Source organism: Rhipicephalus sanguineus, chromosome 3 (genome assembly GCF_013339695.2).
Source record: "Rhipicephalus sanguineus isolate Rsan-2018 chromosome 3, BIME_Rsan_1.4, whole genome shotgun sequence".
Taxonomy (NCBI): domain Eukaryota; kingdom Metazoa; phylum Arthropoda; class Arachnida; order Ixodida; family Ixodidae; genus Rhipicephalus; species Rhipicephalus sanguineus.
The window spans coordinates 39,876,299-39,886,648 of NC_051178.1; the positions used below are offsets into that span (position 1 = coordinate 39,876,299).

General features: G+C 48.5%; 1 protein-coding gene across 1 annotated transcript; it reads right to left on the minus strand.

Moving 5' to 3' along the window:
- Positions 1-310: 310 nt before the first annotated feature.
- On the minus strand, positions 311-9,703 carry LOC119385405 (putative nuclease HARBI1). The gene is made up of 5 exons (XM_037652849.1): positions 9,152-9,703; positions 8,515-8,656; positions 6,084-6,162; positions 4,306-4,455; positions 311-464 (listed from the first exon to the last, which is right to left on the minus strand). The coding sequence occupies exons 1-5, from the start codon at positions 9,701-9,703 to the stop codon at positions 311-313; spliced, it is 1,077 nt and encodes a 358-aa protein (XP_037508777.1).
- Between the last annotated feature and the right edge of the window lie 647 nt (positions 9,704-10,350).

Sequence of the window (10,350 nt, forward strand, 5' to 3'; positions counted from 1 at the left end):
ACACACCGCAGTGAGGATGTGAGGGATACGGTTCGGGTAATCACGGCAACTTAAAGAATTGTTGCCGAGACGGACGAAGACATTTGCATCTTGAGCAATAAGGCTTTAATGCCACAAAAAATGATGATGAAGTTTGGCGCGTTACAATGCAACCGCGAAGAACTGCCCTATAGCTACGAGCACGACACACGTTCTTGCAGGACTCAAGGTCTGACCCTCAGCGTAGTCCCCCACTGCACTACACAGGATTTTTGTGAACACTTCACCGTGTGACGGTCGAGGCAGATCAGTCGATGAGTTGCGTTGCGTCTTACGCCGACAGCAGTGACACAGGCATGGTCGGAGCGGAGCGTGCGGCAGAGCCGATGTGGCAGGCAAAGACGTCCCGGACAGCCAGTAGTAGGCCCAGGTCTGGAGTACGCCCGGGTCCAAGAACAACGGACCGGCGCCAGCTGCTGGAGCGCCTGGTAGACGGGAGCCAGGCTCGAGCGGTCACCAGGCACAGGGGTAGGCTTCGGGACCAGGACCCGACGAGCGCTTCACCCTGCGACTGCTTCGTTCGGTTTCCGTTCTCGAACGCTCCCCTCGTCTTCTTCCACTTCTCTCTTCTCCCATGGCTTGGCTTGACTTAGAAGACACGATGCCGCCTTTTCTTATCTCATCGTCGTCTTCGTCGGCGCACGGCACAGCACAAACCCACAAACACAACGCACCAGATGAGCATACCGCGCACATCATGACAAAAGCCCCCCCTTTCGAAAGTTTTTTTTTTCAAAAAAAAAAAACTGTCCAAAGTGCGCGGGAGACAAGACCTATGACAAACAAATGTAGGCAAACGGTTGAACTGCGACACTAGATCTATCCACTGAAGTCTGCAAACAATACGAGGTCTGTACATGGCTAGCGCCTGCATCTGCAACCTACACATATCCACCACAGTGTCATTCCTTGAACCTATGATATCTTCCAGGCGGAAGGTGTCTTGAACGTCGTGCACGTTGGAGTTGTTGTTCGATACCGAGTGTCTTACTGCCTTTGCCCTCATTCACATTACATGTACGCAGGGGTGATTCACATTTTCCTTCTTGGACCACGACGACTGAAGACGCCTGAGTCACGACTTGTGGTTGACGTTCGTCGTAACGCTTGAGCATGTTTATGTGAAACAGTTTCGTGGCGTGTCCGAGGTCCAACCAATAGTCGTGGTCGTTTCTCTTTCCTGTAACCAGAAATGGCCCTTTCCAGTGCACGAGAAGCTTGTTTTCCCTGGTTGGGAGTAATATAAGAACCCGGTCACCAACTTCGAGTTGTCGTGTCTTGGAGGTTCGGTCATAATACTTCTGCGTGTTTTGAGTTTGGGAGAGATGATTCTCTTGAGCCAGCTTCAAGGTGTGTTGAAGACGTTCTCTAAGATCAAGCACATATCCGTAGGTAGTCTTGATATCTTCTTCTAGGTCTTCTGTCCAGAGTTCTTTAAGAATATCCAGGGGTCCTCGGACGTGCCGGCCGTATATCAGTTCAAAAGGTGAGAAGCCCATGCTGGTCTGAGGTACTTCTCGATAGGCGAATAACAGAGGCGCAAGAAGTCGGTCCCATGACTTCGGCTTCTCTTGGCACAACTTGCGCAACACCTGTTTCATGGTGCCGTTGAACCTTTCGACCAAGCCATTGCATATCGGGTGGTAAGGCGTCGAGCTCAAATGTCGAATAGCAAGCAAAGCATTCACTTCCTCCATCAGGCCTGACGTGAAGCAGGATGCTTGGTCACAGAGGATCTCCCGCGGAAATCCTATTCGGGAAAACATCTCCAGTAGCCCATCTGCTACTGTTGCCGAATCAATTGCGGGCAAAGCCACCGCATCCGGGTACCGAGTGGCGACATCCACAAGGGTAAGAATATATCGATAGCCCTTCTTTGAAATCGGCGTCAATGGTCAAATGATATCAACGGCCACACGTTCGAAGGGCGTGTCAACCAAAGGCATTCGTCCAAGAGGCGCTTTGCCGACTTTGCCTTTGGGACATATCCTTTGGCATACGTCGCATGATTTGACGAATCTTCGGACCTCCTCTTGTATACCGGGCCAATAAAACGACTCCAAAACTCGGTCCTTCGTCTTCTTGATACCCTGGTGACCAGATATCGGAGATTCATGTGCCAAGTTCAACACTTGGGCACGCAACGCCTTTGGAACCACCGCCTGTTGAAATGATTTACCAGGAGCCAAGTGGTAAACGCGGTACAAGATTTCTTTCTCAAACATAAATGAGTGGTATATGGCTCCTTTGCCGCGTATGATGGTGTCGACTTTCGCCCTACAACCATCCAGCGACCGGTCTTGCTCTTGTTTTTGGCGGAATGACTCCTGTGTCACCTGTACGCTTCTAAACTTAGCAGTCGTCAGCTTCCGGCGATGTCCTTTGCTTGAAACACCAACCATGGTGGTGCTATTTGTCCCGTATCCATCCTCGGGTTTCTTTTCAGACTTCAATGTTTGATTAGTCGCCGACTTCTGGATCGCTGACTCCTTCCACGTTGAGTCAGGGTCATTAGCGCCACGGGCGCCGGCAACATTTCCTACGATGACATCGTAAAGTGGTGACGTCATGCATTTGACTATCGCATTGCCGCTGAAATAGGGCGATAGAATCCGTACTTCTGCTTCCGGTACCTCGATGCAACTACCATCAGCCAATAAAATCGTGGCGGTAGTACCCGTCAGCGCATCATCGGGAACAAGAGAACGGCGCACGACCAAGGTGTTGCTTCCAGTATCCCTCAAGACAGATACAGTATGTCCAAACACTTCTCCCTGTAACACCGGCGAGTTTCGCGTTGCTGTTGCGGTGAGTTCTGTGAGCGCACTGGCAACGTAATCATCTTGTGACGAATCATTGGCGCGTCCCGGTAGCTCCGACTTCTGCTCGGTAGACACGATGCAAGATGTCGTCGTCTTTGACCCACCGTTGTTTGGGCATGCTCTTGCATCATGGCCTGGTTTTCGACAGTGCCCACAGAAGACTCGTTGGGGTTTCGTGCGGCAATCAGATGCTCTGTGCCCAGGTCGATCACAGACGAAACATCTAAGAGGAGGCTGGGTATATGTACATTCATCTTGCTCCTTGGTAATGTTTCCGGACTTGTTACGAAAGACCAACAAGTTTGTTTGCCGCTGGGCCTCCAAGAAGGTATCAGCCGCTTCTGCCATCTCTTCTACGGTCTTGCATTTCTTCTCCCTTAGGAAAAGTGCCAGGCGATCGTGACAGTTATTCAGGAATTGCTCAGCTACAATAAGGTTGCGCACGGATGCAAAGTCCTTGTCCGTTTTCGACATTTCCAGCCATCTATCGAAGAAGCTCTGTAATCTCGTGGCGTACTGTTTACCAGTTTCGCCGTCTTCCGGCTTGCTTTGCCGAAACTTTTCACGATAGCCTTCGGCTGTGAAACGAAACCTCTGGAGCAAGGCCATTTTCGTACTCTGGTAATCCATCGAGTCTTCCGGCGACAGACGACCGAAGACTTTCAACGCTTCCCCACTGAGGCATAAACTAAGCGCTGTAGCCCACTTCTCCTCAGGCCACTCTTGACCAACAGCTACGCGTTCGAACCTCTTGAGATACGCATCGAGATCGTCACGCCTCTCGTCAAACACTGGAATCAGGTTGTGAGGATTGATCAAGCACGGGCGGCTTTGACTTCTCTCAGGTTCTCGGTCCCGCGCTGCTGGCTCTCGGCTACCTTCGACCTCAGCTAGTCTAATTCGCAGTTGAAGCATTCTCTCTTCTATCTCCAAACGTTCCTTGGCCGCCTGCCTTTCTGCGGAACGCTCTTCACGCGCTTGCACAGATTCCTCATGAGCCCGCTCTAACCGCGCGTCTACCCACGTCTTTAGCTCAGCTCCTTGAAGCCCCATGCGTTCCGCTAGCGTTATAAGCTCTTGCTCACTCATCTTCACTACAAAGGTTTTAACTCAGTGCAAACGGCTTCGTCCTGTCGCGGACGCCAATTGTGAGGGATACGGTTCGGGTAATCACGGCAACTTAAAGAATTGTTGCCGAGACGGACGAAGACATTTGCATCTTGAGCAATAAGGCTTTAATGCCACAAAAAATGATGATGAAGTTTGGCGCGTTACAATGCAACCGCGAAGAACTGCCCTATAGCTACGAGCACGACACACGTTCTTGCAGGACTCAAGGTCTGACCCTCAGCGTAGTCCCCCACTGCACTACACAGGATTTTTGTGAACACTTCACCGTGTGACGGTCGAGGCAGATCAGTCGATGAGTTGCGTTGCGTCTTACGCCGACAGCAGTGACACAGGCATGGTCGGAGCGGAGCGTGCGGCAGAGCCGATGTGGCAGGCAAAGACGTCCCGGACAGCCAGTAGTAGGCCCAGGTCTGGAGTACGCCCGGGTCCAAGAACAACGGACCGGCGCCAGCTGCTGGAGCGCCTGGTAGACGGGAGCCAGGCTCGAGCGGTCACCAGGCACAGGGGTAGGCTTCGGGACCAGGACCCGACGAGCGCTTCACCCTGCGACTGCTTCGTTCGGTTTCCGTTCTCGAACGCTCCCCTCGTCTTCTTCCACTTCTCTCTTCTCCCATGGCTTGGCTTGACTTAGAAGACACGATGCCGCCTTTTCTTATCTCATCGTCGTCTTCGTCGGCGCACGGCACAGCACAAACCCACAAACACAACGCACCAGATGAGCATACCGCGCACATCATGACAGAGGAGTGGGCGCGATTGAACTGGGCCGCAGCGCAGGGTTGCCACTGACTTTCGAGTAAATCTTGCCAAACGACGAGCAAAAAGTCGCCAAAAGTCGCTATTTTTTACAAATATCGCCAAAAAAGTCGCCATTCTAGATATGTGCGGCATACCTAGTAATAACAATTTCCACTCACGTATAGCCCCGCTGAATACAGTACCATCGAAAACCAATAATTTATACTGACGTTTCTCAATGACAGTCGTATCACCCGCTTCATCATGGGAGTGCATGGTGCTGCTGCTCCGACTAGCCGCAAGATGTGCGTGGTGGCGCAAGGATGAATGAATGAAGCGCTCATGATATCCTTCCATCCCTGACCGCTCGTTTCAAAGGTAAAAGTGTGGTAAACCTTGAGCGAAAACCGTTGTTTGCAGACAGCTTTACATATAGCCTTATGTGAAATAAAATGATTAAAAGGTTTATTGACGATAACACGACAGAATTCTTGCAGAAACCGATCATTAGTGAGTCTTACACCTTTTCGGTGGGAACTAATATGATACCGGACGCCACTGACCCTTTCTTATAGTCACTTATATCTACACGCGTCAATCCGATGCGTTAATAATGAACAAGTAGACAATGTAAAATGTTATATAGCAATTGTTTTCATTGCACACGCTCACCGAGAACAGTAGAAAATGCCTCAATAAATAATTTTTTATTGCACAAATAGCCGCGTATCCGCCTCTCTTCGCTATTCCAAAACAGTCTTTACGAGCTGAATTGGGGGTACTGCAACAGCCAAGCTATTCAGAACAGTTTGAGCTTTGGTGGAACAAATGGTCGGAACACGCGACAAACCCGTCGTATAGCCCCTTCAGAAGCGAAACTTCAGAGAAGCTTGAAACACCTAAAGCCATAAACGTATAGTCAAACACTGCCCCCTCGCAGTTTGCAAGGCAGTCCTCTGACTTACATTTTGCTAGAATGTCGCTGGGGGACGTTCCTATACCTCCTGCATCTAGATGGGATCCCGGACTAAGGATTCCACTCACCGATCTTCTCACAGAACATCAAATAAACGTTTTATTTTCTCTGTAGATGAACTGAGAAGATACGAGTTAGAGGACGGACATGCCGAATGACGCGTAATGTGCACATTCTACTCTTCGGTCTAAAACCAAGGAAAATACAGAGAATGTTGCCGCTCATTCGTTGGGAAGACACTGAGCTTGGGATGCATAACTCAGTGGAGACCTAAGCCGAAAATCGCCAGAAATTCGCCATGTCGCCATTGATAATTTTAGGTCGCCACGGGCCTCTCAAATTCGCCAATTTGGCGAAAAGTAGCCACCATTGCCAACCCTGCCGCAGCGGATCTCGCTTGATGTGCTCCGGGGATGGGGTTGAGCATCCAAGGCTGCAGCGGGTATGCACTGTCACCTGCACAGGCAAGCGTTCCAATTAGCATATTATAAATAGGAATATGAATATATAGCATTACTTTCTTACTTGTATGTATTAATTCATTCGGGGGCACCGTGTGAGTCAAATGAACTGCTTCCCTTTTCTTTTGCAGCTTAACATATTGACAGAATTGCTTGCCTGGTTAGGTTAGCTAATTGCAGCTTTCAAAAGGCTCCAGCGAAAAGAAAAAAAGCGTTTATTTTCGGACGGTTTGGCAGTGACTAGATTCTTTTGTCAGGACGAATGACAACGAAGATGCTGAAGTGCAACCTTTAACTTTTTTCACAGACCGGGTGGGGCGAGTGGCAGAAGGTGTGTCTTTGGCGGTGAGGATGTTGCGCTTGCCTTTGGTTACATGGAGCTGATGCGGGGGATACAAACGGGCAGTACACTGAACGATGGATTTTATTTGGTCTTGTTGCGCTAGAACTATTAATGTGGGTGATCTTGTCGGCTAGTTGGTTTAGCATAATCAGTTGACCAGGGAAACCATCGCGGCGCATAATATTTCACTGTTAAAAGAAAACTGTGTAAGAACACCATCGATTTCATTACCTGACCAAGACATTTCATATCTCTCGGCTAACTTGCCATGAATGTACCGCTTACGCCATGCACACGCAGCATCATGTGATGATGACCATCGCATTACCAATTTTGTTTTTTCTTGGTTTCTGTCTATTTTGTTTGTGACGAGGTGTTCCTACTGATGGATTTATGTACATTTTTTCACCTGAATGATCTTAACTTGTACCAATTTTGTTTCTATGTATTTTTTCTTGGTTTCTGTCAGTTTTGTTTGTGACGAGATGTTGCTACTTATGTAATTATGTACGTTTTTTTCACCAGAATTCATTTCAGTTGATAGTCAGCGATTCGTATGGTGTGTTGCTCGTTCCTTGCTTCGTCTTCGTGTTCACCGCGCTGTTTCCTCTTTCAAAATATTAATCTGGGATGAAAGCAGTTTTCTTCAGTAACAGCTGAAATCGAGCTGTACAATTTTATTGCTACGTGGCGCCTGGTTGTGTGTGCTTATTTGTATTTCTTTTTTTCATGCCAGTTCTCATTTCTGTATATAATCTGTTTTCCATGAATGTAAGCTCCATCTCATGTATTCTCTTTCATTGACCTAGCCTCAAAGTGAAGCATATCATTTATATTTATTTTTAGCCATTTCACAATAAAGGATCTACAACATCTCCATAGCATTTTCTTGTGCCTTCCTGTTGCAGTAACAGACTTTCCCGTGGCCACACAGAGACACGTTGCTATTATACTCCTGCAGTGAGTTAAAGTATTGTGTGCTGCCTTGCGTCTCAGCATTACAGGAGCAGTGTGACTTGTATTGTCAAATGTGCACCTCATTCAGGGGAACTTTGGTGCCACTAAGAAAAATCTACAACCAAAGTGCCCTGCTAGTACTGACATACGGAGAACAACAAAGGAACCCGAGAAGTTAGGAACCACGCAGCCCGTGATGGAATGGAAAGTGACAGACAACATTATGACAAAGGAAGACAGCAGAATGAATCAGACAACAAAGAGTGGTTGGTGATGTTGAGTGAGTGGGAAGAAAAGGTGGACTTGGGTGAGTTATTAATGCATTGGGCAGATAACCGCTCATCTGTGAGAGCGGCGAAATGGGTACCGAGATATTAGAAATGTAGCCGAGGATAACAGAGCATTACACCGGGAAAGAGATCAAGAAATATGCAAGCATAAAGTGGAAAACAGATTGTGGAGATATGACATTATTTCGGAAAGCCATCGTCACGTAGTGGGCACAAAATGCGCTGATGACGACGATGCTAGCCAAATAGCTAGCATTGCTGGTTCTTCTTAGTATAATTTCTGTGATTGAAATTTTAAATTGCCATGCACCACCTTGGTCAGCACTTAGGCATGTTGAAATCTGTTCTTTCCTATATGTACGGACACAAACTTTAGTACATTTTTAGTTACATGAACAGTTACTTCAACTCGCTTTGAAGAGATCAAGCTTTCGATGCTTTGGTACAAACCGTAACCATTTTTGTCATTCCCTGAACTTCTCAAGGATCAACGTACGTTCCCAGAACTGTTAATGAGGACGAGGACAGCACAAGCTTCTGCGCAGCCATATCCGACAACATCACTCTAGGTTTCACTCTGCTTTTCGCGATTATATCTTGTCACAATAAATTTTTGTTTCGTTTTCTTTAACCAGTGCCTCTTCGTAACACATTTCTCAGCTACAATACATGAGGCAGCAACAAAATTAATCAAGTAACCATGACTGTTGTATTTGCTACACTGACACACCCCACAAGCAGTACTCATCTTGCATACCAAGCAGGAATGCGCCACCCTCGTCACGGCTGCCAGCGCTGAACTCCCGGCTCAAGGTGGATACCCTCCACACAAAAGCGTCGTGCACCGAGCCTGGGTATGTGGGCTCCAGCGCAGTGATGCGAAAGGTTGCGACACACACCTGCAGAGTTTTGTATGGATTGGAAGGAAGCCAGCAACAGCAATACAGCCAGCTACATGCAGTACAGCTGTAACTCTGTGATTCAACACCCGTATTTATCTCATTCATGGTGATTGCCAAGCGCAGCTTTGATCGCCTTACGTTTTATTATGGCTGTCGCCGCATCTCTGCATATTAATGTCTATAAAATTGTGGCGCAATCACTACATGTGATTTTCATTCCTGCATTTTTTTCTTCAATACAAGAGAGTTACAACGATCAGATATTAAGCTCGATGCACCTCCCTTTAATCGTGTCATCACCCTTGACGAAACTAAATAGCGGCGGAAACTTCGTTTACCGCGACTGCTGCGTTCTTTTCAATCGCTGCAGTTCGAGCCGCGCAAGATGCCTTTGAAAATGGAGAAATGGCCAAAATTAGTCTTTCACATTCCTCCTTTCTGCAATCGATTACCAGCATGCGCAGGAATGAATAAGATTGAAATTAACCTCACCACCATGGCGTTGAGAGCGTAGTAGCCCTTGCGGCAAAAGTACGCGGCTCTGTTGTTGTCGTCCCTGTCGTACGGCGCCCGAATACAAATGAACGTGCCGTCAACCGCCCCGATACAGCCTGCGAACCTTGCGTCCACGTTGACAAAGCCTTCTTTCGCCGCGGCCAGTTCCTGGGCTCTGGCAGGGAAGGCGATCCACTCATCGCCGAGGCGCTCGACAATCGCTTCGACGACAGCGTGAATCGAGCGACTCACACTTGACTGGCTCGTCGCCAAATCCTCGTCGCTTGCGATCGCGCTCTGGTAGCTGCCCGTAGCGAAGAAACGATGGGCGCAAAGCACTTGCTGCTCGACGGTCGTGGCGGTTCGCGTCCCAGTACGCCGCCTCTCCGGGTCCTGGCGAAGCTCTTCGCACAGCCATCGCGCCATGTCCTTCATCAAGCGGTACCGCAGGCGGAACATCTCCTCGGGCATCGAGAAAGCATCGCGGTGCTCGCGGAATTCTCTTTCTGTCTGCAGCTGCAACCACTGCACGATGAACGGCAGCGCCATTTTTTTTCTTCCAGTGTTTTCTTGCGGCGAGAGTCACAACTGCCACAACTTCGAACAAGTCAAATTCAGTGACATGCTTTCACTTTTACAAGCAAACTTTACACACACTACTGGGGTCTCTAGAATATAACACTACTCTGTGATATTATTAACCGAAACATGCTACCAAAGTAATTTACAAAATGACATCTAATCGTACGCATGGGAGGCGGCACATCGAACGATCAACTCAGTTTACAACAATATGGCGACGTTTTTTTCGCATCCCATCGTTCTCACAAATTTCGCAGGATGCAGCGTCACGCAACGTCATGTTGACGCTACAAAGAGTGAGGTCCTGTGACGCAATAGGCGCCATCAGTGCAATGTCCAATCGTGTTGCAGACGTTGCGGCTCTTCGTCAAGCGAGCAGGGCCCGTATTCCCAAAAGGCGACAATCGCAAAAGTATCGCCTTTGGTGCGCGCTGATTGGCTATTGAGCAAACCGGAAAAGTTAGGGCGCCATCTGGTAGTTCCGCCGACGTCAATTTTGCGTCATGGTGCTCGACGGTGCTCTCGACATATTTGCAATAAGCGAAGGCACCGTTAACCGTCGGTTCGTGGTGAAGTCTAGCATTTCAGTGACGTAGGCGGTAGCTTCTAGTATT

Bases quoted from the DNA above. Each gene is read 5' to 3' on its own strand.
- LOC119385405 (XM_037652849.1), bottom strand. From the start codon at position 9,703: ATGGCGCTGCCGTTCATCGTGCAGTGGTTGCAGCTGCAGACAGAAAGA. The intron at 8,657-9,151 runs GTGAGGTTAATT...AAAACTCTGCAG, and splicing joins ACGCTCTCAACGCCATGGTG to GTGTGTGTCGCAACCTTTCG. The intron at 6,163-8,514 runs GTATGCAAGATG...TTGCCTGTGCAG, and splicing joins GGGTGGCGCATTCCTGCTTG to GTGACAGTGCATACCCGCTG.